The sequence below is a fragment of the Oncorhynchus mykiss genome, chromosome 4 (genome assembly GCF_013265735.2).
Source record: "Oncorhynchus mykiss isolate Arlee chromosome 4, USDA_OmykA_1.1, whole genome shotgun sequence".
Taxonomy (NCBI): domain Eukaryota; kingdom Metazoa; phylum Chordata; class Actinopteri; order Salmoniformes; family Salmonidae; genus Oncorhynchus; species Oncorhynchus mykiss.
The window spans coordinates 34,150,595-34,176,079 of record NC_048568.1 but is presented as its reverse complement, the minus strand read 5'-3'; the positions used below and the strand labels follow the sequence as shown (position 1 = coordinate 34,176,079).

Sequence of the window (25,485 nt, the reverse complement as noted above, 5' to 3'; positions counted from 1 at the left end):
AGGAAAATATCCCCTGTCTGAAATATCAACCGAAAAACGATTTATCTATCTAAACATAGCCTAATTGCTCATTATGAAAGTTGTAACTTTAGGTCTATTGGATAGGCTACAGTTGACAAGCCACATTGATTAGCCCATGTAAGATAAAACAATGTTTTTCTCCTAAAGCGATAACCTGTTTTGTATTTGTAAAGTAGGCTAGCTTCCCCCACAGCCCTTTGCTCCACCCGTTTCCCTGGCAATGCCATTGTTTTGGTGGAGTTCTGTTGACCTCTAATTACTGCATCTATGGGGAATATAATGTCTAGAATGAGAATTATGATGCGTTTACATGACACTTCCAAATCCTATGGCAGCCATGTTAGCACCCCATTAACATTACATGGGGAATATTTGAATAATGCTACACTCCGAGTCGATATTCACGTAATAATAAGGAATTCCCCTTGAACATGCCCACAAATTGGGGAAAACAAACATTCTTTCCCATAGACCCCAAGCGTAAAAGAGCCAACTTTGTGGTTGATGTTTAGGTGCTGTGTAGCGCAATGTAAATGTAACCAGGTCAAAAAGTCCAACCTACAGTTCACAATGCTCCCACATAGGGAATAGAGCCTGCTAGAAGAGCCCTGTGGCTTCAGGCTATTCAGAATGGGAGAGTGGGAAATGTAGGCAACACGTAGCTATAGGTCTATAAGGGGAAACACTTCATCTAGGTAAGACATTTAACTTGTTTAGTATAGTCCATGTGTAACTCCACTCACTACTTGTATCTGTATAGTCAATGTGTTTGTGTTGTTGGTCTTGTCGGTCAGTAGCTAGCTCACTCACTCACGTGGTTGTTAGCACCGTCATGAAAAGGGGCAATACAATACAAATCTACCTGTGCTCCACAGTGCAGAGGGCCACAGATGTAGGATCTTAATTTGCTCTCTCTTTTGTTGCTGAGAATTTTCCTACACTACAGGAGATGCAAATGTGTAGTGTATTTGAGTATTGAAAAGGTTGTTAATGTTTGTAATTTCCACTTTGAAATTTCAGACTTGATTTGCCCTAACGAAAAATGTATCAACCCCAACAACAATGTCTATTAATTATAATCCACATAATAATTCACATTTCCTTTTGCTGTAGGATTATTTTCCTGCTGTAGCAAACTGGCTCAAATGAAGATCCTACATCTGTATAGGGGTGATCCTTATTGTACACTCCTACCGTTGGCCCCATTTTATTATAATGTTCAGGATGACTCACTGGGCTGATAGATGCCCTCCAGTAAGTCTGACTTGAAATCCATGACCAGTTTACAGGCCAGGAGCAGGACTACTGTATGGGTTTGTCCCTCCCCCACCCTTTACTGGTGATGAGTTACACAGGATGTGGAAGCACTGACCCCAGGTCAGTTGCGTCAAAGCGTGGAGTCTACTGTAATGTGACATAACCAGGGTAGAAAGGGGACCTCGGGCTCCTGCAAGACACCAGCTCAGATATAGCCTTCAACATGCCAAATCTTTGTAGGGGCAGTGAGTAGCTATGGCACTGTACAGTTGTTTGTATGAGATTGTGTATTCAGTCAACTATTTGAGAACATAGACCATATCATTATCATGGAGAGTAAGATCTACGGTAACCTAGGGAGAACACAATATAATGGTTCAGTACTTACAAAAACTGAAGAATATCAGTTGTCTTTAAACAAAGATTAATTTCTCTTCTACTCCATTAGGCTTGCCTGAATGTAAATAACACATTCAAATGTCTCTGTCTCTAAATACAGAATCATGATTTTTCCCATTCAATAAAAACATCAGACATGAACATAATGAAAAATAAAATTCACTTAGAAAAATTGTCTGATAACAGAACTATTGCCTGATGCTCTGCTATGCAAGTCAGGTATAGGTATGGGAGGCAGGTAGCCTAGTGGTTAAGAATGTTGGGCTAGTCACCGAAAGCTTGCTGGTTTGAATCCCCAAGTCAGCAAGGTGAATAAATCTGCCATTCTACCTTTGAGGCAGTTAACCCCCAACAACATCTGCTCCCCTGATGTTGATTAAGGCAGCCCCACACACAATCCATTATATTCAGAAGAAATAATTAAGTTGAATGCATTCAGTTGTGCAAATGACTAGGTTTTCCCCTTTTGTCTGTAAGGTTAAATATTGTAACTCATAGACAAGCTTGTTTGTTCACAACGTATCTCTGTTAATAGAGAGGAGAAGAAAACTCTGGAGCAGGGATGAGTAAACAAGACGATGTCATTTATGACCACAATCTCATTTGTTCACTTGACAATGGCTGGACTAGGGGTCAAAACATCTTTAAAGACATTTGAAATCCATTAAGTTTGGAAACAGGGTGCTCTGCTTAGGCTGCTTCCTTGTGCAGGCAGCTCAGAGAGAAAGGCACCCTCTGGCTACAGTTATTGACTCACTACCTCTGTGGCCTCCCCCTCAATGCCCTGCCATTTTCATTTGCACTCCAATTTCCTTTGTCTACAGGGTAAACAACCTATGAGTATCATGGGTGTACATCATCATTTATTCTCACACATCGTGAGACATAATCACCCTCTCCACAGAATGTGCTTATCTCTTTTTTTTGCCACAGCTCTAGTCACCCTGATTCAGATATTTACTGCTTGATCCGATTTCATGCACTGTGTCAGAGGACTCCTGAGAAGTGGTAATCCAAGAAACATCTCACAACTGCTTAATCTTCTCTGTGTTTCTGTTCCACACACACAAACACACACACTGTTGCCAGCCCACAATGTTTCAACCCTTGTCTGAAAGTTCCTTCATTCAGAGAAGGCCAGCTAGCTCAAGCATAACAAATTACTACGGGAGAGCTGGTAGCCAGAAGCCATCGTTATCTCTCTGCTAATTACAGTACATGCACTCTGACACACCCTGGGCTAAGCCGAGGAAAATCAGCTCTCGTGAAATAATTAAGCCTATTTGCCGCCTGTTGGTAAGTCCCGAAAACAAGACCTTGGTTGGGGAGATGATCAGAAGGATGGTGTCAAGGTCTTAGAGCACTTCGATCTGGTGGCAGTCGAGCGAGTCAAGAAGTGACAGCGCACTTCCTGATCCTACTGAACCCACATCCATATAGCGTGTATAGCTACAGCAGATCCAGCACTTACAGTACATCTATGACCATCAATGACTGGCTTTGTTGAGCTGGCTGACTGGCTTTGTTGAGCTTGTTGACTGGCTTTGTTGAGCTTGCTGACTGGCTATGTTGAGATGACTGACTGGCTGACTGAATATGTTGGGCTGGCTGACTGTGTGACTGGCTATGTTGGGCTGGCTGACTGGCAATGTTGGACTGGCTGACTGACTGGCTGACTGGCTATGTTGGGTGGGCTGGCTGACTGACTGGCTGGCTGACTGACTATGTTTCGCTGGCTGACTGATTGGTCAGCTACATACCTACAGCCATCTTAACTATCAGTTCCATTCAGACAGAGGGTTTAGGTTCAGGACCAGTTGTAGCCTACCCACCCTCTACAAACCTATGGAAGACACTCACAAGCATCTCACTTACTGACAGTTGACATGCGCTGTTTGTTAATGTAGCAACAAACATCATGAATTAAACCAAGCATGTATAGAATAGCATGAGAGCATGAATTAGAAAATACTAACGTGGTGGATTGATGCCGAGATCAGTATATGTGACAAATTACATACACAGCATGAGTCTTGTAGAAGCAGCAGAAATGTTACTTTTTAGTTTAGGGTAGAAACATGACATTGTCAAAAGCAGTGGCCGAGTAGAAAGGAGAAATTCAATTAAAGTTGGAAAAGGTGTCAGTATCACTGGCAAGAGATAAACGGAAAAGCCTAGGGAGCAATAAGGGGAAATCTTGATTGCAATCATGGTCATTATGAGAAAAAAAACTTGCAAACTTCAAGCATCCTTCATCATCTGTCAAAAGGAATATAGCCCACGATAAATTTGCATCAAGGGCACAAGATGACGGGTACGGATAAAGGGAAAGTTATTTGGCTCATTACAAGTTGGCTCCTCTTTCAGATCAAAGCTAGCAGAGCAAGAGAAATGTGTCATCAGAACATCTTATCCAATTCAGCCTCTAGGGCCTGTCTAAATTGTGTTTTTTGAGCAAAAAATGATCATTATCTAACTCAAGGAAAGAAATGGGCCGGTGTGTTTGAAATGCCAGCGCCGATTTCTGGTCCCAGTCCACCCCTGACCAACAGTGTAATACAGTTAGATGCAAAACAGATGATTGTTCTCTCTCGCTCTCTAGTTTTTCCGATGAACATATATGTCATAAGGAGATGGAAGAAAGAAATTGAATAAGAACAATGGAATAATAACAATGAAATAATAACAATGGAATAATAGCAATGGAATAATAGCAATGGAATAATAGCAATGGAATAATAACAATGGAATGAGAATGGAAGTCATGAAACAAGAGTGAGTGGGAAGTTAGAAACTGAGGCTCTGAGTGCCTAATCGCAAGCTCTTGGAAAACCTCTTCTGACACATTGCTCCAACACAGGCCTGCTATGATAGAACTTGGTAACTAGGCAGGCTCTCCAGCATCTCCAGCATGAATATTAAAGTGACTACCTCCTGCCTGTCAGCTAGGGCATCGAGGGCGAGATGACACTGGGCAGAGCAGGGAGCATGGTAGAGAGGCCAGGTAGAGAGACATGGCGCCTCTGACAGAGACTAATGGAGTGCTCGCTCAAGGTGGCAGGCAGAGCTGTGTCAACCCCTCTGTCTGACCGATGGCGTCCTCCCATCGGCCATCACTTCACAGCTTTGAAAACTTTTATCTCTATATCAGAAAGCCTGTAAATACAACTTCAGCTGATACCGCTCTACATGGCTCAGTTGGTAGAGCATGGCGCTTGCAAATGCCAGGATTATGGGTTTGATTCCCGCTCGAGCCACCCATATGGAAATGTGTAGACGTTTGACTGGAAATTACTTGAGATAAAAGCCTCTGCTAATTGACATATTTATATTATTATTATATTAGTCACACACCCATGGCTAACACCCAAGCAACAGTCAAAGATATTGGATAGGACTAGCAAGTGGCAAAGGAATTACAATGAGGATGTGGTTTTGTGTCAAACACTAAGACTGAGGTCATCTCTCTCTAAGACCAGCTCAGAGGCTACACCAAACGGATGTACCTCACAAGCTGAAGGCTGAGGTCATCTCTCTCTAAGACCAGCTCAGAGGCTACACCAAACTGATGTACCTCACAAGCTGAAGGCTGAGGTAATCTCTCTCTAAGACCAGCTCAGAGGCTACACCAAACTGACAAGCTGAAGGCACATCCTGATCTTATAGACCATAACTGGGTGATAAAGCATCATGTGGTCTATACACACCATCATGTGGTCTGAACACTATCCTACCTCTGCTCTTGACAAGAGCAGAGGTAGGATACAGGTAAGTAGGATGAAGATAAGTAGGATCCAGGTAAGTAGGATATGGTAAGTAGAATACATGTATGTAGGATGGGGGCTAAGTAGAATTTAGGTAAGTAGAAAACAGGTAAAATTGTCTTCTCTCCCCTTGCCCACCCTAATGACAGCCATGTTTTCTAAAAGACATAGCTTGCCACCTTCATTGATATGCATGACCAGCCCTGAGGGCATCACACTCATAATCAGATAAATTAAAGTGGGCTAGCAATAAAAATCAAGGTGAGTCATAAACATTTGTCCAACATTTGTCCATGGACAAGTTTAATTTATTAGAGTCTTTATGTGGAGTTACATGTTCAAGGTAGTGGTGGTCCCGTATGGCTCAGTTGGTAAAGCATGGTGCTTGCAACACAAGTGTTGTGGGTTTGATTCCCACAGAGGACCAGCACAAAAATATGTGCACTCACTACTGTAAGTTTCTCTGGATGAGTATCTGCTAAATTACTAAAATGTAATATTGCATTGTGACTCACATATTGGTTCTATGACACGGTAGTCTGCCATTATGCTATCTTAATGGATATTGATCAACTCCAAGTCTTTTGTAATTGCATAATATAGATCTCATCTGGGCTGATTTCAATTTGATTACTTTAATTATCCTGTTGATTACAAAGTTGTCTGGTAACATTTCAGTCAGATATAACAACTGCATTGAAAATCAGGATGAGTAAAATAATGGGACATGGTTGAAAACATCCATGCATAGATTTTTGTATATTCTATTATTAGCCTACATATTTCATCACATTACATTTCATTAATTAAAATTATCTTTGGCCTTATCTAAACTGAACAAAAATATAAATGCAACATGTAAAGTCTTGGTCTCATGTTTCATGAGTTCAAAAAAAAAATCAAAGACATTTTCCATAAGAACAAAAAGCTTATTTCTCTCAAATTTTGTGCACAATTTTTTTCTTCTACCCATGTTAGTGAGCATTTCTCCTTTGCCAAAATAATCCATCTACCTGACAGGAGTGGCATACCAAGAAGCTGATTAAGCAGCATGATCATTACACCGGTGCACCTTGTGCTACAGTAGGGATGTAAAAGTACACTTTAAAATGTGCCGTTGTGTCACAGAACACAATGCAACAGATTTCTCAAGATTTGCGATTGGCATGCTGACTGCAGGATTGTCCACCAGAGCTGATGCCAGAGAACTGAATGTTCATTTCTCTACCATATGCTGCCTCCAACATCGTTTTAGAGAATTTGGCAGTACTTCCAACCGTCCTCACAGCCACAGACCTCGCCACCCCATGACCTCAACATCTGTATTTTTCACCTGTGGGATCGTCTGACAGGGTGCTGGGGAGTATTTCTGTCTATATTAAAGCCCATTTGTGGGGAAAAACGAATTCTGATTGGCTGGGCCTGGCTTCCCAGTGGGTGCAACCCTGCCTAGTCATGTGAAATTCATAGGTCAGGGCCTAACTTATTGCTTTTAAATGACTGATTTCATGATATGATCTGTAACTCGGTAAAATCATTGAAATTGGTGCATGTTGCGTCCATATCTTTGTTCACTATAATATTTAAGATTGTGACATTTCCTATCGGCTACTGACCAAACATACCGTTTTGAATAAATCAACAAGTTGGTTAAGCTAATAAAATATGATATTGATCTCAAGGTTTAGGGTGGGAACCGCGAACATTTATTTCAGCTTGTTGATTACAAAATCAAGTTCACCGAGAGAGAAACTTCGTGCGTATCCCTACTCCTTGTTGGCAGGCTCTAATTGACTACATAAACAGACAGACGCCATACAGAATACATGTTTTTTTCTCCTTACTACCTTATGCACATTAGTAGGCTTTTCAAAATATTCATTCAAATAATTATTCTCCGACAATTGCATGGAAACCCCACATAACTTCTATTGATTAATAATAACAAACATGTATCTAGGACTTACCTGCGCAGCCATAAATGAGAGATCCATTGTAATACGCGTGTGAGGACACCTCTGTCTATCTTGAAACAGTGTCGTGTCGCCCTTGTATTCCCCAGAAGGACATTAGAACGTTCTTCCCATCAAAATTTCATTTTCAGACCCAGCCAACGTTTATAGCGTATGAAAGTAAGTGCAGCCGGCTGGGCGACTATGGAATTTGAACAGACGATAGCATTTACAGAGAGAGGGAAAGAGCGCAACAGCCGAGAGAGAAAGAGAGAGAGAGAGAACCTTTATTATCAAGAGAACCACAAGATCCTGATGTCGCACCTTTCGCCCTCTTTTTGAATAGCTTACAGTGAGTGACATGAACCCTAACTGCTATTCACGCCGTGTTTTCCTAGTGATGACGGAGTCTAACTGGTTTGTTTCCGCTACTCGTCGCACATTCATCAGTTAATTTTGAGATACAACAAAATACAACACTATTTAACTCAAAGCTCATTGGGAGTTTGGAAGAAGGAAATGCAATGTCTAAAAGTGATTACATAGTCAATTCAAAGTTTACGATAGCTTTGAGAGCGAAGATCATAAAATGTTTTGCCTAAACACAGGTAATGAACTGTCTAGTGTAGTGTAGTAGCCAAGATTTTATGTGTATGCAAATGACATTCAGTCAGGGTAACCACCTACATCAGAGCTATAACTGCTACTCCAATGGTTTACTTCTAGCCATTTAAACAAAGTATCCTAGCTTCCATCTTGGCCATTACCCTATTAATGTCCACTCGACTATTCCACCACTTCTTAATATGATATGGAATACAAATTACAGTACATCATTCTGGTCTTCCAGCTGATATCCTTTCCCAATGCATACTATATTGCGTAATGATATTCTATTTATACATTTTAACCAGGTAAATTATAAACAGATCAATTATGACCCTAGCCTCTTGGGGGCCCTAAACAAGCAATTTTCTAACACATTTCCTGCAATTCTACACATTTTGCCATGGGTGCATTGAGAATTTTGAGCTGTTTTATAAAACATTTAATGCAATTCTACTCATTTCGCCATGGGGCAGAGATAATTATTTTGCGGTTTTACAGTTCATTTCCTGCAATTCTACCCATTTTGCCATGGGGTGGAGAGAATTCTTTGCATTTTCAAGCTAATCTCTTGCAATTCTACACATTTTGTCATGACTAATGCTATCGAAGTGAGAATGACCATTAAAATCAATTGTGGTCCCCTGGAGGTCAGGGCCCCTGGGCACGTGCCCTGCGTGCCCGGTCGGTATACGGTGATGATTACTACAAGTTTAGATAAGAGGCTAGACTAGCTACCAATCAGGAAATTGTTAGCTGACAAGGCTAATTGAGTGACTGTCAGGGACATTGCAAGCAAAAACTGCTGATGCCCAACCAAATGTAGAAATTGCACCTGGTTTATTCTAATATTCTTACTCTCAATAGGAAGTTGAGTCCCCGACTGTTTAAAAAAATATATATATTTAATTGGTCAGGGGCCCCCCAGCCTTGTGTCGCTTATGCCTGGGGCATACATCCCTGATTGATGTATCATCTCCGGGACCCAGACAGAAATTCTTCATGTGATCTCTTAAACGCATCAATATTTCATCCACAGCTTTTTTCCCAGCCTCTCAGGAATAATTTGGGTTGGGGAGAGACTAACCTGCTGAGCCACCAACTACCTTCCAAACAAACTGCCAAAAGGGAGCGCACCTTGAAAGAAAGTTAGCTGAAGGAAATGACAATGAATGCTCCCAACAGGTCAGCTTGTTACCAGGAGGCCTACATTGTTTATTCCAAAGCATCTGCCACACCTAAGGTCAGAGCGAGTTAATCTTGAGGATAAAAACTTTTTGGAGGTCATTAGACTTTGGCAGCTGTGTGTGAGGGAGCCTATGAATACCATCATCAGCCAATAGTAGGAAACGGGGCACAACAGATTAGCATATATTAGACTTTGCATGTAGAATCCTCCTTGTCCTGGGGTACTGATACACAACAGAGAAATAAAACATCTGATCGGGGGAAATGTAAAGTGTTGCAATGTTGTTAATAAATACTATGCTGGCAGTACTAAAGTTTTCTGTGGGAATTGGTACTTGTTTGGGTAGATAGATTATAAAAGTCTACCAGAAAGAGAGAAAAGGATGGCAATGCCCAAGAATGGACTGCAACTTTGATTGTTTTTCATGTTACTCTTTTTTTTAAAGCAGACTCAACTTGACTGTAGTCTTTCTGTTTGTTTTTATACGTCCATTTCATGACCCCTTCCACCTTCTTACAAGTAACAACCTTGAGCCCGGTCAAAGGTCATGTCCAACAGTACTTTCCTCAAAAACACTGAAATGGCACTGTACAGTATAGAATATTGACTGTACAGTACAATACAGAAAAGCTGCATTCTGTGTTCTATGACGACAGTTATTACAATATTATTACTTCTCCCATGGTCACATATGGTTATTTAATTACTCTGCTACTTTACAAGTCATTATGTCCATGGTTCTGGGGGAAACAATACAGCCATATCGACATGCTTCATACCAGCTCTAATTTTGGACATAAACCCGATAAGACATACAGTGGCTTGCGAAAGTATTCACCCCCCTTGGCATTTTTCCTATTTTGTTGCCTTACAACCTGGATTTAAAATAGATTTTGGGGGAGGTTGTGTCATTTGATTTACACAACATACTGTGAAGATGCTAAATATTTTTTATGGTGAAACATTCAAGAAATAAGACAAAAAAAAACGGAAAACTTGAGTGTGCATAACTATTCACCCCCCTAAAGTCAATACTTTGTAGAGCCACCAAGTCTCTTGGGGTACGTCTCTCTAAGCTTGGCACATCTAGCCACTGGTGTTTTTGCCTATTCTTCAAGGCAAAACTGCTCCAGCTCCTTCAACTTGGATGGGTTCCGCTGGTGTACAGCAACATTTAAGTCATACCACAGATTCTCAATTGGATTGAGTTCTGGGCTTTGACTAGACCATTCAAAGACATTTAAATGTTTCCCCTTAAAGTGTTGCTTTAGCGGTATGCTTAGGGTCATTGTCCTGCTGGAAGGTGAACCTCCGTCCCAGTCTCAAATCTCCGGAAGACTGGAACAGGTTTCCCTCAAGAATTTGCCTGTATTTAGCGCCATCCATTATTCCTTCAATTCTGACCAGCTTCCCAGTCCCTGCCGATGAAAAACATCCCCACAGTATGATGCTGCCACCACCATGTTTCATGGATGGTATTCTCAGGGTGATGAGAGGTGTTGGGTTTGCGCCAGACATAGCATTTTCCTTGATGTCCAAAAAGCTACATTTTAGTCTCATCTGACCAGAGTACCTGCTTCCATATGTTTGGGGAGTCTCCCACATGCCTTTTGGCGAACACCAAACGTATTTGCTTATTTTTATCTTTAACAATGGCTTTTTTCTTGCCACTCTTCCGTAAAGCCCAGCTCTGTGGAGTGTACGGCTTAAAGTGGTCCTATGGACAGATACTCCAATCTCCGCTGTGGAGCTTTGCAGCTCCTTCAGGGTTATCTTTGGTCTCTTTTGTTGCCTCTCTGATTAATGCCCTCCTTGCCTGGTCCGTAAGTTTTGGTGGGCGGTCCGCTCTTGGTAGGTTTGTTGTGGTGCCATATTCTTTCCATTTTTTAATAATGGATTTAATTGTGCTCCGTGGGATGTTCAAAGTTTCAGATATTTTTTTATAACCCAACCCTGATCTGCACTTCTCCACAATTTTGTTTCTGACCTGTTTGGAGAGCTCCTTGGTCTTCATGGCGCCGCTTGCTTGTTGGTGCCCCTTGCTTAGTAGTTTTGCAGACTCTGGGGCCTTTCAGAACAGGTGTACATACAGTATGTGTAGAAACTTAGATTGCACACAGGTGGACTTTATTTAACTAATTATGTGACTTCTGAAGGTAATTGGTTGCACCAGATCGTATTTAGGGGATCATAGCAAACGGAGTGAATACATATGCACGCACAGCATTTTTTTCATTTCACTTCACCAATTTGGGCTATTTTGTTTATGTCCATTACATGTAATCCAAATAAAAACGTATTTAAATTACAGGTTGTAATGCAACAAAATAGGAAAAACGCCAAGGGCGGATGAATACTTTTGCAAGCCACTGTACCTAGTGCATTACACTGCCTATAAGCTCTCAGCAACAAGATACTGCCTCAGAGCATCCAAAGCGGGCAATCACTTATAATTAAGATGCTGAAGATAAGAGCAATGGTCCCTAGCGACTTACCACTATCGTTGTTTGGTATAAATGACATCCCAGGTGTCTATTTAAATCTCGGGATCACTGTGGTGTAGATGGTGTAATTGTTTTAGTGTCATGGTGTTTTAGCAGTAAAATGTTGTTCTGCTGCACAGAATGCATCAGATCGGTCGGCCTCACACAGATCGGTCGGCCTCACACAGATCGGTCGGCCTCACACAGATCGGTCGGCCTCACACAGATCGGTCGGCCTCACACAGATCGGTCTGACTCATGGGCCAGTGGAGCTTTTTGCTGAGTCTTGCTTGATGGTTGAAGTTGGGATGAGGAGGCATTGCCATTTCACGTTCCCATATATCCACTTTCACGCTTGTGGCTTTATTTGTGCTGAAACATGATTTTCTTTCAGCTTTTCCTGTTTTTATTGGACTCGAGCCTTTCAGGCCTCTTGTTTGAATATTATAAGGCTATGTTATGGGGGCCTAAGCTGTCAAATAAGGGTTCATGGAATGACTCGCCCTCTTTTGAGACACATAGAAAGAGAGAATGTGTTTGGAAGCTTGCCAGGTTTATATAACGCCACTCTAGTTCTTTCTTTGGGAATGAGATTACCATAGAATGGCGTTTGATTTACAGCTTGGGTTGTGAGTCGTTGGTTTGTTCCATCCAGATAAAATTGGAATCCCTTGGTAACCCTACAGTATATCATTTTGAAAGCCGCTGTCTCAAGCCTTGAGACTATAGTCGGATTCAAGTGGGCCCTCCTTTATGTGCAGCTATACATGGTAGGTCTTATACCTGTGGACGTGGTCTCCAAGGACATGGCGATCTCCTGTGACAGACACCATAACTCGTGGCGAGGTATGAGATCAGAGCTCCTCATGGTACATGTAAATTAGAGGTGTCCTGATGTCTTGTCCACCTGTTTGTTCCAGACAGTCTCAGACAGCCCTGGCAGCTCCCCCTGAACCCATTTGCCGAGTGAGACCCATTTCTGTGGTCGTCTCAGGGAGGTGACTGGCACTCTAAGTAAGAATGTGTTTCTTTTTCGGTGACCGCTCAGACGTGCGAGTGTGGGGGAATACGTGGTTTTGTGTGTATGTGTGTGTTTTGAGGGACTCCACGGGTTCAGATTTTCTGCTCCGGTTGGTCCACTGTCATGTGTGTGGCTGACCTATACTTTGTGAACTCAGCTGCTGGCCCAGAACCCCCCTCCCACACACACACACATAAATAAATACCCACACCTTTTGGATGTGTGGAGTCTGCCTCTAGCAATACAGACCCAACACCATGATGGTATGTTAGACACAGCAGAGGTTCCCACAACAGAAAGCCTTATTCATAGCAGAGACCAGGATCATGTGTGTGATGTCAACTTTGTCCTCAGAGGAAAGAAGTCACGGTTGGATTTCTGTGGCACAGTATCTTCCTTTCCATTAAGATAGATATGACAACAGTTGAGGGTTGCACGCTTAAACAAACTGAATTGATGGTCCCTGTACTACAACATTATTTTAAAAGTCAATCTCCATAGAGGTCAAAATACTTTTCTTACAGGTGGAACAGAGCAGCGACTCCAATGTCTGCACCTTCAGTCAGCTGGAGATCGAGACAGGCCAGAGTAACCTCCAGCATTTCCACAAGAGTTATTTCTGCATGATGGGTCTAGTTTCCTGACCGTCAGGAACAGACTCATTGGATAGCTTCATAGACGTGACCTTTAGTTGAAGGGAGAAGAAAGCTTTTTGTACAACGCCACAATCAATAACTCCAGCAAGTTCCTTGTGCAACGCCACAGTCAACAACTCCAGAAACCTTTTTTTTACGCTTTATTTGTGTGTTTACACATTCCATGCTATAAATAGAGGAGACAGGGTGTCATAGATTTATTGTAGTTAGTATGATGAAGCTAAACAAAATGGCGTAGATTTATTGTAGTTATTATGATGAAGCTAAATAAAATGGCATAGATTTATTGTAGTTAGTATGATGAAGCTAAACAAAATGGAGATGTGAAAAAGGAAACCCAGAATAATAAATCAAATCAAATTGTATTGTATTGGTCACACACACATGGTTAGGGGATGTTAATGTGAGTGCTTCTAGTTCTGACAGTGCAGTAATATCTAACAAGTAATCTAAAAATTACCCAACAACTACCTAATACACATATCTAAAGGGGTGAATGAGAATATGTACATATAAGTATATGGATGAGCGATGGCCGAGCGCTATAGGCAAGGTGCAGTTGATGGTATAAAATACACTATATACATGTGATATGAGTAATGTAAGATATGTAAACATTTTAAAGTGGCATTATTTAAAGTGTAATTGTTTAAAGTGACTAGTGATCCATTTATTAGTGTCCAGTGATTGGTCTAAATGGTGGCAGCATCCTCTCTGAGTTAGTGATGGCTGTTTAGCAGTCTGTTGGCCTTGAGATAGAAGCTGTTTTTCAATCTCTCGGTCCCAGCTTTGATGCACCTGTACTGACCCCACCTTCTGGATGATAGCGGTGTGAACAGGCAGTGGCTCGGGTGGTTATTGCCCTTGATGATCTTTTTGGCCTTCCTGTGACATCGGGTATTGTAGGTGTCATGGATGGCAGGTAGTTTGCCTCCGGGGATGTGATGTGCAGACCACACTACCCTCTGGAGAGCCGTGCTGTTGAGGGCAGTGCAGTTGCCGTACCAGGCTGTGATACAGTCCGATAGGATGCGCTCGATTGTGCATCTGTAAAAGTTTGTCAGGGTTTTGGGTGACAAGACAAATTTCTTCATCCTCCAGAGGTTGAAGAGGTGCTGTTGCGCCTTCTTTACCACACTGTCTGTGTGGGTGGATCATTTCAGTTTGTCTGTGATGTGTACGCCGAGGAACTTAAAATTTCCACCTTCTCCACTGATGTATCTTTGATGTGGTTAGGGGGTGCTCCCTCTGATGTTTTCTGAAGTCCACTATCATCTCCTTTGTTTTGTTGACGTTGAGTGAGCGGTTGATTTCCTGTCACCACACTCCGAGTTTCCTCCCCTCCTCCTGGTAGGCTGTATCATTGTTGTTTGTGATCAAGCCCACTACTGTTGTGTCGTCTGCAAACTTGATGATTGAATCGGAGGAGTGCATGGCTATGCAGTCGTGGGTGAACAGGGAGTACAGGAGAGGGCTGAGCACACACCCTTGTGGGGCGCGAAGTGGAGATGTTGTTTCCTACCTTCACCACCTTGAGGCGGCCCGTCAGATAGTCCAGGACCCAGTTGCACAGGGTGGGGTTGAGACCCAGGGCCTCCAGCTTGATGATGAGCTTGGAGGGTACTATCGTGTTGAATGCTGAGCTGTAGTCAATGAACAGCATTCTGACATAGGTATTATTTTTGTCCAGATGGGATGGTGCAGTGTGCATTGTGATGGTGATTGCATCATCTGTGGACCTGTTGGGGTGGTGTGCAAACTTAATTGGGTCTAGGGTGGCCGTTAAGGTGGCAGTGATATGATCATTGACTAGCCTCTCAAAGCACTTCGTGATGACAGAAGTAAGTGCTACGGGGCGGTAGTCATTTAGTTCAGTTGTTTTTGCCTTCTTGGGTACAGGAACAATGGTATCCATCTTGAAACATGTGGGGACAACAGACTGGGATAGGGAGCGATTGAATATGTCCGTAAACACACCAGCCAGCTGGTCTGCGCATGCTTTGAGGGTGTGGCTAGGGATGCCGTCTGGGCCAGCAGCCTTGCAAGGGTTAACAAGTTTAAATGATTTACTAACGTCAGCCACGAAGAAGGAGAGGGGGGGATGCAGTCTTTGTTTACTGAGCCGCGACTGTGGCACAGTAATATCCTCAAAGCGGGCAAAGAAGGTGTTTAGTTTGTCTGAAGGCGTGATGTCGTTGTCCGTGACATGGCTGTTTTTGGTTTTGTAGTCTGTGATTTCCTGTAGACGCTGCCACATACGTCTCGTGTCTGAGCCGTTGAATTGCGACTCTACCTTGTCCTTGTACCAGCATTTCGCTTGTTTGATTGCCTTGCGTACGGATTAACTAAACTGTTTAAATTCAGCCATATTTCCAGACCTCTTTCCATGGTTAAATGCGGGGGATCTCCCTTTCAGTTTGGCGTGAATGCCGCCATCTATCCACGGTTCCTGGTTGGGTAGGTTTCAATAGTCACAGTGGGTACAACATCTCAAATGCACTTCTTAATATACGCACTCACCGAGTCAGCGTATAGGTCAATGTTGATCTCTGAGGCTGAACGGAACATATTCCAGTCCGTGTGATCAAAACAAACTTGAAGCGTGGCCTCCGATTGGTCAGACCAGCATTGAATGGTTCTCGTCACTGGTTTATCCTGTTTAAGTTTCTGCCTGTAAGACGGAACGAGCAAGATGGCATCGTGGTCGGATTTGCCGAAGGGAGGGAGGGAGAGGGCTTTGTATGCATCGCGGAAGTTAGAGTAGCAGTGATCGAGACTATTAGCCCTGCGAGTTGTGTAATCAATTTGCTGATATAATTTAGGTAGCCTTGTTCTCTTATTTGCTTTGTTAAAATCCCCAGCTACAATAAATGCAGCCTATGTGGTTTCCAGTTTACATAGAGTCCAGTGAAGTTCCTTGAGGGCGGTCTTGGTGTTCCCTTGAGGGGGAATGTACACAGCTGTGACTATAACTGACGAGAATTCTCTTGGTAGGTAAAATGGTTGTAAGGAATTGTAAGGACTTCTAGGTCAGGTGAGCAGAAGGACTTGAGTTCCTGTGTGTTGTTATGATTACAACATGAGTCGTTAATCATAAAACATAAACCCCTGCCCTTCCTCTTCCCAGAGAGGTGTTTATCTCTGTCGGCGCGATGCATGGAGAAGCCCGATGGCTGAACCGATTCCGACAAAATATCCGAGAGAGCCATGTTTCCGTGAAACAGAGAATGTTACAATCTCTGATGTCTTTCTGGAAGACAACCCTTGCTCTAATTTTGTCTACCTTGTCAGGAGACTTGACATTGGCGAGTAGTATACTCGGGAGCGGTAAGCAATGTGCACGTCTACGGCGCCTGACCAGAATACCGCTCCTTCTGCCCCTTATGCGGCATCATTGTTTTGGGTCGGCTACTGGGATCAGATCCATTGTCCTGGGTGGTGGTCCAAACAGAGGATCTTCTTCGGGAAAGTCATATTCCTGGTCGTAATGTTGGTAAGTTGACGTTGCTCTTACATCCAATAGTTCTTCCCATCTTTATGTAATAAGACTTAAGATTTGCTGAGGTAACAATGTAAATATGAATACATTAAAAAACTAAATACTGCATAGTTTCCCAAGAATGCGAAGCAAGGCAACCATCTCTGTGTAACGTCTGCTTCAAACTCACAACCTCAAACATCCCTTGAACGCAGTTCACTTTCCAGCCCACACTCTCAAACACATAGCCCACACTCTCAAACACATAGATCCCCTGAACGCAGCTCACTCTCCAGATCCCAATCACCTTAATTCTAATTACCTGTTCACACACTTGTATGTCTTTATCACACACTATTTAGTTCAGTTCTTTGCACCCCATCACTGTGTGGTATTGTTTGTTTTGTGACACACATCTTTCAGAGGGCTGTTTCTTCCCGTGATTTACTCTTCCCTTGTATTATAGTTTTTGCCTTCCTCACTAATGATGCCTTTTGCCTATTCCCTGCCTGCACTTTAGCGGATTTCCTGTTATCTACCTATTGCCTGATCTTCCGGACTACGTTTCTAGCCTTTTCCCTGCCTGTACTGTTGCCCTTTTGGACCCCCTGTGTATGACCTTCTGCCTGCCCCTGGACCCAGCTACCTACCTCCTCCTGTGGTCCTTTGTAATAAACACCTGCTGCGCCGTGTGCTTGAAACCAGCTCGCTGTCTCCCCTCTTTATTACACTCTGCCGGCGCCATGGTTGATATTCAGTGCATTGTTATGGATTACTCTTTGGAGAGGACACCCTTCAATGCACAATAAATACTGACTCCAAAGACGAACCCTCCTCCCAACCTAAAGACCAATACAGTATCACCCCATGTTTCCCCATTCACCTTGATGAAGGACAACCTCTCCCTCTATGTACAGTAGATGAAGCTAACCATTGATAATGCATGTCGAGGTGTTATATCTTATTGCACAAGAGACACACATGAATACCATGATTGGACCAGCGCAGAGAGAGAGAGCAATGATGTGTGTAACCGAGAGGAAATTAATTTATGCCAAGTCCTCCAGACATTCAATAGAATCGCTGATGGAGCCTCATGTATTCAGAGTAAATCAATTAGTCTGATACTTTCTTTGTCTTCACTTTCTCATTTTGATGCAGCAAGTAAAATATATCAGAACATCTCTAGAAATAGATTGTTTTTTGGCCGTTTGATATTTAGTGTGGTCACTTGTTCTTTTGGCATGGCAACTGAAATACAATACACATTTAGTTTTCAGATGCTTTCTACTGTTTACTGAGGCTATGTACTTTTAAAAGTAAGTTCTAAATAATCTCACACCTTTGATTTCTCAGTCAAGCTTGTACTGAGTATAAAAGTTGGCTTGAGAAATCCCTTTGCTATTGTGCAATTTCATACTTATCTTTTATTTAGGGTAAAAAAAACAACGGGCTTTGGCGTACCAAATGACTCCAACTAAACAGCCTGGACAGGGGATGCCTCTCGTAATATGTGTGTGTGTGTGCACATGTGTGCTGATCAGACTTAGGCAACGGGGAGTGCTGGGCATAGAAAGCTTAGAAGAGGAACACAGAGTCCTTCTGGGTATCTGGTCACCTTAAAGTGGAACTGACAGCATTTTAATGACTTTGCAGATATGAAACAAACAGACAATCATAATATCAGCAAAAAATATAAAATTCCCAGTTTATGCAACAAAAACAACTTTATAAGAGGTTCTATGACAAAACATTCCGTGACGTATAGTAAGGCAGAATAGATGGATTCAGTTAAATTCATGATTAATATATAATGAAAAAATATATAAACACAAAATGTAAGTTGTTGTTCCCATGTTTCATGAGCTGAAATAAAACATCCCAGAAATGTTCCATACACACAAAAAACATTATTTCTCTCAAATGTTGTCCCCAAATTTGGATACATCCCAGCATTTCTAATTTTCCAAGATAATCCATCCACCTGACAGGTGTGTCATATCAAGAAGCTGATTAAACAGCATGATCATTACACATGTGCACCTTGTGCTGGGGAGAATAAAAGACCACTCTAAAATGTGCAGTTTTGACACACCACACAAAGCCACAGATGTCTCAAGTTTTGAGGGAGCTGGCAATTGGAATGCTAACTGCAGGAATGTTCACCAGAGCTATTGCCAGAGAATTTTATGTTAATTTCTCTACCATAATTCTCCTCCAATGTTGTTTTAGAGAATTTGACAGTACGTCCAACCGGCCTCACAACTGCAGACAACGTGTAACCACGCCAGCCCAGGACCTCCGCATCCGGCTTCTTCACCTGCGGAATCGTCTGAGACCAGCCACTCAGACAGCTGATGAAACTGTGGGTTATCACAACTAAAGAATGTCTGCGCAAACTGTCAGAAACCGTCTCAGGAAGCTCATCTGCGTGCTTCTGATCCTTACCAGGCTATTGACCTGACTGCAGTTCAGTCGGGTAACAGGCACACTAGAGAAGTGTGCTCTTCACGGATTGATCCCAGTATCAACTGTGCCGGGCAGATGGCAGACAGCATGTGATAGCGTTGTGTGGGCGAGTGGTTTGCTGATGTCAACGTTGTGAACAGAATGCTCCATGGTGGCGGTGGGGTTATGGTATGGACAAGCATAAGCTATGGATGACAAACACATTTGCATTTAATTGATGGCAATTTGAATGCACGGTGATGCTGTGACGAGATCCTGAGGCCCATTGTCGTGACATACATTTCCATGTCGCAAGGATCCGTACACAATTCTGGGAAGCTGAAAATGTTCCAATTCTTCCATTATCTGCATACTCACCAGACATATCACCCATTGAGCATCAGGGCTTAATTCATGTATTTCTATTGACTGATTTCCTTATGAACTGTAACTAACTACATTTTTTAAAAATTGTTTCATGTCGCGTTTATATTTTTGCTCAGTTTAATTTCTTGGTAGTGGAACCAATATTGCTATTAGGTTGTAAATCACAGCTGGCCTGCTACGTTGTTTGCTTCCTCCAGCCATTTGGGATACAATATTTCAGTTTCAATGACTCAATATTTTGGACAATAATGGACAAATGTAACTACGGAAGAAGAGAAAATAGCTTACAATTGTGAGTGTGACTAAATAGGCCATTCTACCAAAGAATTGTAGAGCTTGGATACTGTCTTGTTGGCCTAATGTTATATCCCAATTTGATTTTGGAGCAGGTCTTGCAAAAATCGTTGAAATTGGAGACTTTTTTTCTCCCTATCTGAGCAGCTAACCGATCGCTGCAGCTGTACATAGTCCATAGGTAAATAGCCCACCCAATTTACCTACCTCATCCCCATACTGTTTTTATTTATTTACTTTTCTGCTCTTTTGCACACCAGTATCTCTACCTGCACATGACCATCTGATAATTTATCACGCCAGTGTTAATCTGCTAAATTGTAATTATTTGCCCTACCTCCTCATGTCTTTTGCACACAATGTATAAGACTATTTTTTTTCTTTTCTTTTTTTTCTACTGTGTTATTGACTTGTTTATTGTTTACTCCATGTGTAACTCTGTGTTGTTGTCTGTTCACACTGCTATGCTTTATCTTGGCCAGGTCGCAGTTGTAAATGAGAACTTGTTCTCAACTAGCCTACCTGATTAAATAAAGGTGAAATAAATGTAAAAAATATATATTACTACACAGATCATACATGTAACGTTAGCTAGTGAGCCAGCCAGCTAACGTTAGCTAGCTAGCTAACAGTATGCTTTAACTTGCAATGAAATGACTTTTACAACATTAGAAAAGTATATGAAAATGTAGCAAGCTAGACTCTCTTGAATGCTTTATAATGATCTAAAGTAACACTGTTGCTACTGCCTGTTAACACACAGTCCAGTTCAAAGTGAATGATGTCAGGCCCGTATGGCAAATTACTTATTTGCATATAGGCCCACTGTAGCTCTGATTGGCTATGGCATACCGGTCTGTAGACTATGGTCCTGGACTATACAGATGTTTTTTGGGTGGGGGGGGGGGGTTATTTACTGCATTGTCTATTGATTGTCTAAATGCATGTCTGCTTTCCCTCTATTGTTATAGAATTTTCACAAATGCCTTACCCTACGTTATACCCAAACATTCTATGCATGTATGAAAACGTGAAAATGACCATATCTAAGTGCTCGCTTGTCAGAAAATGTTTTTAAAAAATCTCCAGTTTCTTCCTGGAGGTGTATATGAACAGATTTGAGTAATATTGCATGTTGCTATGTGCTGTCAGTTCCAGCTTAAGTATTAGAGCCCTTATTACCTGATTGACATTCTTTAGGAAATTACCTTAAAATAGCATCTCAGGCTCCCCAAAGATGGAAGCCACTCAACTAAAGCCAGTTGGGACCCTAGAGACAACCCATCCATTGATTCTGTACATTTCTAGAACAAGTACCAATCAAAATCAAATCAAAGTTTATTTGTCACAGGATATGTCACACCCTGACCATAGTTTGCTTTGTATGTTTCTATGTTTTGGTTGGTCAGGGTGTGATCTGAGTGGGCATTCTATGTTGGATGTCTTGTTTGTCTATTTCTATGTCTGGCCTGATATGGTTCTCAATCAGAGGCAGGTGTTAGTCATTGTCTCTGATTGGGAACCATATTTAGGTAGCCTGGGTTTCACTATGTGTTTGTGGGTGATTGTTCCTGTCTCTGTGTTTTGCACCAGATAGGGCTGTTTTTGGGAGTGTTCGTGTTGATCTTTTTTGTTATTAAACATGAATCAAAGAAACCACGCTGCATTTTGGTCCGCCTCTACTTCACCACAGGAGAACCGTTACAGGATACAGCAGGTGTAAACGGTACAGTGAAATGTCTACTTGCAAGCTTTTCCTCAACAGTGCAGTATTCTATATATATATATATATATATATATATATATATTATATATATATATATATATATATATATATATACAGTGCCTTGCGAAAGTATTCGGCCCCCTTGAACTTTGTGACCTTTTGCCACATTTCAGGCTTCAAACATAAAGATATAAAACTGTATTTTTTGTGTGAAGAATCAACAACAGGTGGGACACAATCATGAAGTGGAACATTTATTGGATATTTCAAACTTTTTTAACAAATCAAAAACGGAAAAATTGGGCTTGCAAAAATATTCAGCCCCTTTACTTTCAGTGCAGCAAACTCTCTCCAGAAGTTCAGTGAGGATCTCTGAATGATCCAATGTTGACCTAAATGACTAATGATGATAAATACAATCCACCTGTGTGTAATCAAGTCTCTGTATAAATGCACCTGCACTGTGATAGTCTCAGAGGTCCGTTAAAAGCGCAGAGAGCATGAAGAACAAGGAACACACCAGGCAGGTCCGAGATACTGTTGTGAAGAAGTTTAAAGCCGGATTTGGATACAAAAAGATTTCCCAAGCTTTAAACATCCCAAGGAGCACTGTGCAAGTGATAATATTGAAATGGAAGGAGTATCAGACCACTGCAAATCTACCAAGACCTGGCCGTCCCTCTAAACTTTCAGCTCATACAAGGAGAAGACTGATCAGAGATGCAGCCAAGAGGCCCATGATCACTCTGGATGAACTGCAGAGATCTACAGCTGAGGTGGGAGACTCTGTCCATAGGACAACAATCAGTCGTATATTGCACAAATCTGGCCTTTATGGAAGAGTGGCAAGAAAGCCATTTCTTAAAGATATCCATAAAAAGTGTTGTTTAAAGTTTGCCACAAGCCACCTGGGAGACACACCAAACATGTGGAAGAAGGTGCTCTGGTCAGATGAAACCAAAATTGAACTTTTTGGCAACAATGCAAAACGTTATGTTTGGCGTAAAAGCAACACAGCTGAACACACCATCCCCACTGTCAAACATGGTGGTGGCAGCATCATGGTTTGGGCCTGCTTTTCTTCAGCAGGGACAGGGAAGATGGTTAAAATTGATGGGAAGATGGATGGAGCCAAATACAGGACCATTCTGGAAGAAAACCTGATGGAGTCTGCAAAAGACCTGAGACTGGGACGGAGATTTGTCTTCCAACAAGACAATGATCCAAAACATAAAGCAAAATCTACAATGGAATGGTTCAAAAATAAACATATCCAGGTGTTAGAATGGCCAAGTCAAAGTCCAGACCTGAATCCAATCGAATCTGTGGAAAGAACTGAAAACTGCTGTTCACAAATGCTCTCCATCCAACCTCACTGAGCTCGAGCTGTTTTGCAAGGAGGAATGGGAAAAAATTTCAGTCTCTCGATGTGCAAAACTGATACATACCCCAAGCGACTTACAGCTGTAATCGCAGCAAAAGGGGGCGCTACAAAGTATTAACTTAAGGGGGCTGAATAATTTTGCACGCCCAATTTTTCAGTTTTTGATAAAGTTTGAAATATCCAATAAATGTTGTTCCACTTCATGATTGTGTCCCACTTGTTGTTGATTCTTCACAAAAAAATACAGTTTTATATCTTTATGTTTGAAGCCTGAAATGTGGCAAAAGGTCGCAAAGTTCAAGGGGGCCGAATACTTTCGCAAGGCACTGTATATATATATATATATATATATATATATATATATATATATATATATTAGTACCAGTCAAACGTTTGGCCACACCTACCCATACAAGGGTTTTTTCTTTATTTTTTCTAATTAGTAAAGACATCACAACTATGAAATAACACATATGGAATCATAGTAACCAAAAAATAGATTTAATGTTTTAGATTGTTCGAAGTAGCCACCGTTTGCATTGATGGCAGCTTTGCAGGTGAAGATGGTTGAGAGAATACCAATAGTGTGTAAAGCTGTCATCAAGGCAAATGGTGGCTACTTTGAAGAATCTAAAATATATTTTGATTTGTTTAACACTTTCGGTTTCTACGTGATTTCACATGTGTTATGTAGTTTGTCTTCACTCTTATTCTACAATGTAGAAAATAGTACAAATAAAGACTTAAATGAGTAGGTGTGTCCAAACCTTTGACTGGTACTGTATATATATATATACAAAAAATGTTTCACTACTTATTAAAAAAACTATTAAATAAGGACATCTCATGAATAATAATCTGAACAGGCTGGTGGTGCGTGTGGCTAGAGAGGCGGAGGTGTAAGGGTCTGTGGCATCCCCTGTCAGGACCAATCCTGCTCCCTACACGGATGGGAACCGATGGTGTGACCACCTTTCACTTCTGCTATCCTTCCTCTCCTCTCGTTCCAGAAACAGTGTGCAGTTGATGTCAAGTAATTACCTACTGGGGTTTTCTTTGTCTCTGATGTTTCTGATGTGTCTTACGTTCTTTGTTATGAAGCAAAGCAGATACATTTTTCATTCAATGTTATATAGTGTACCATACATTTAACCAAAGATTATAGGGTGGTCCTTGCAGATCCAGGTTCACGTCTCATCCAGGTTCCCTTCTAGTCCAGGTTCCCTTCTAGTCCAGGTTCCCTTCTAGTCCAGGTTCCCTTCTAGTCCAGGTTCCCTTCTAGTCCAGGTTCCCTTCTAGTCCAGGTTCCCATGTAGTCCAGGTTCCCTTGTAGTCCAGGTTCCCTTGTAGTCCAGGTTCCCTTGTAGTCCAGGTTCCCTTGTAGTCCAGGTTCCCTTGTAGTCCAGGTTCCCTTGTAGTCCAGGTTCACTTGTAGTCCAGGTTCACTTGTAGTCCAGGTTCACTTGTAGTCCAGGTTCACTTGTAGTCCAGGTTCACTTGTAGTCCAGGTTCACTTGTAGTCCAGGTTCACTTGTAGTCCTGGTTCACTTGTAGTCCAGGTTCACTTGTAGTCCTGGTTCACTTGTAGTCCTGGTTCACTTGTAGTCCTGGTTCACTTGTAGTCCTGGTTCACTTGTAGTCCTGGTTCACTTGTAGTCCTGGTTCACTTGTAGTCCTGGTTCACTTGTAGTCCTGGTTCACTTGTAGTCCTGGTTCACTTGTAGTCCTGGTTCACTTGTAGTCCTGGTTCACTTGTAGTCCTGGTTCACTTGTAGTCCTGGTTCACTCCTAGTCCGATAGAGTGATCAAAATTAATGTACATAATATAATGAAAAATTCTCAAAGACACGAGGGTTAACTCAATTAAAAACCACTTTACATCACTGTCTCTACATCAATGTCAAAGGACCTGATAATCAATGGCCTTATCCCACGCCATCTTCTATAGTACAGTAGGACTACATTAAAGTTAATACCACAGATTTTCTAAACCCAGAGGAGCAACATATCGAGACTTCCTTGAACGCTTGCGAAACAGACCAAACACACCAGGCCGGGGTTTGGGGCTTGATAAGTCAATGAGAGAAGTGAAAAATGATTCCTTAATTGTACACATATATATATATATATTTTTTTATCTAATGGCGCAACCTAGATTTGAGCCAATGTCTTAAGTATATAAACATGTTATTACTCCAACCTCGTAAAAGTGACAAACTGACACATTTTCATTAAAAAAAGTTTATATTGAAGGCATGCCTTTGATTTGAAGGCCTGCACATGCGCAGTTCAGTGCAAGACGACTGTAAGACCTGATGCCATGTTTCTATGCATGAGCTTAGCTAGACAACGTCGCCATGACATCGCCTGCAAGTGTGATCAGGGATTTCTATTGGAGAAGCAGTTTTCTTCATACTGTA

The 25,485-nt window shown here is 41.8% G+C and overlaps 1 protein-coding gene across 1 annotated transcript in view; it reads right to left on the bottom strand.

Annotated features, from left to right (window-relative positions):
* The window catches only part of LOC110522532 (uncharacterized protein C14orf132), a 30,803-nt gene extending 22,973 nt beyond the window's left edge, over positions 1-7,830 (bottom strand). Inside the window, exon 1 of the mRNA XM_021600979.2 lies at positions 7,409-7,830. Coding sequence (XP_021456654.1) covers positions 7,409-7,435 — 27 coding nt within the window. The 5' untranslated portion in view covers positions 7,436-7,830. The remainder of the gene's footprint in view (positions 1-7,408) is intronic.
* Positions 7,831-25,485: the final 17,655 nt, after the last annotated feature.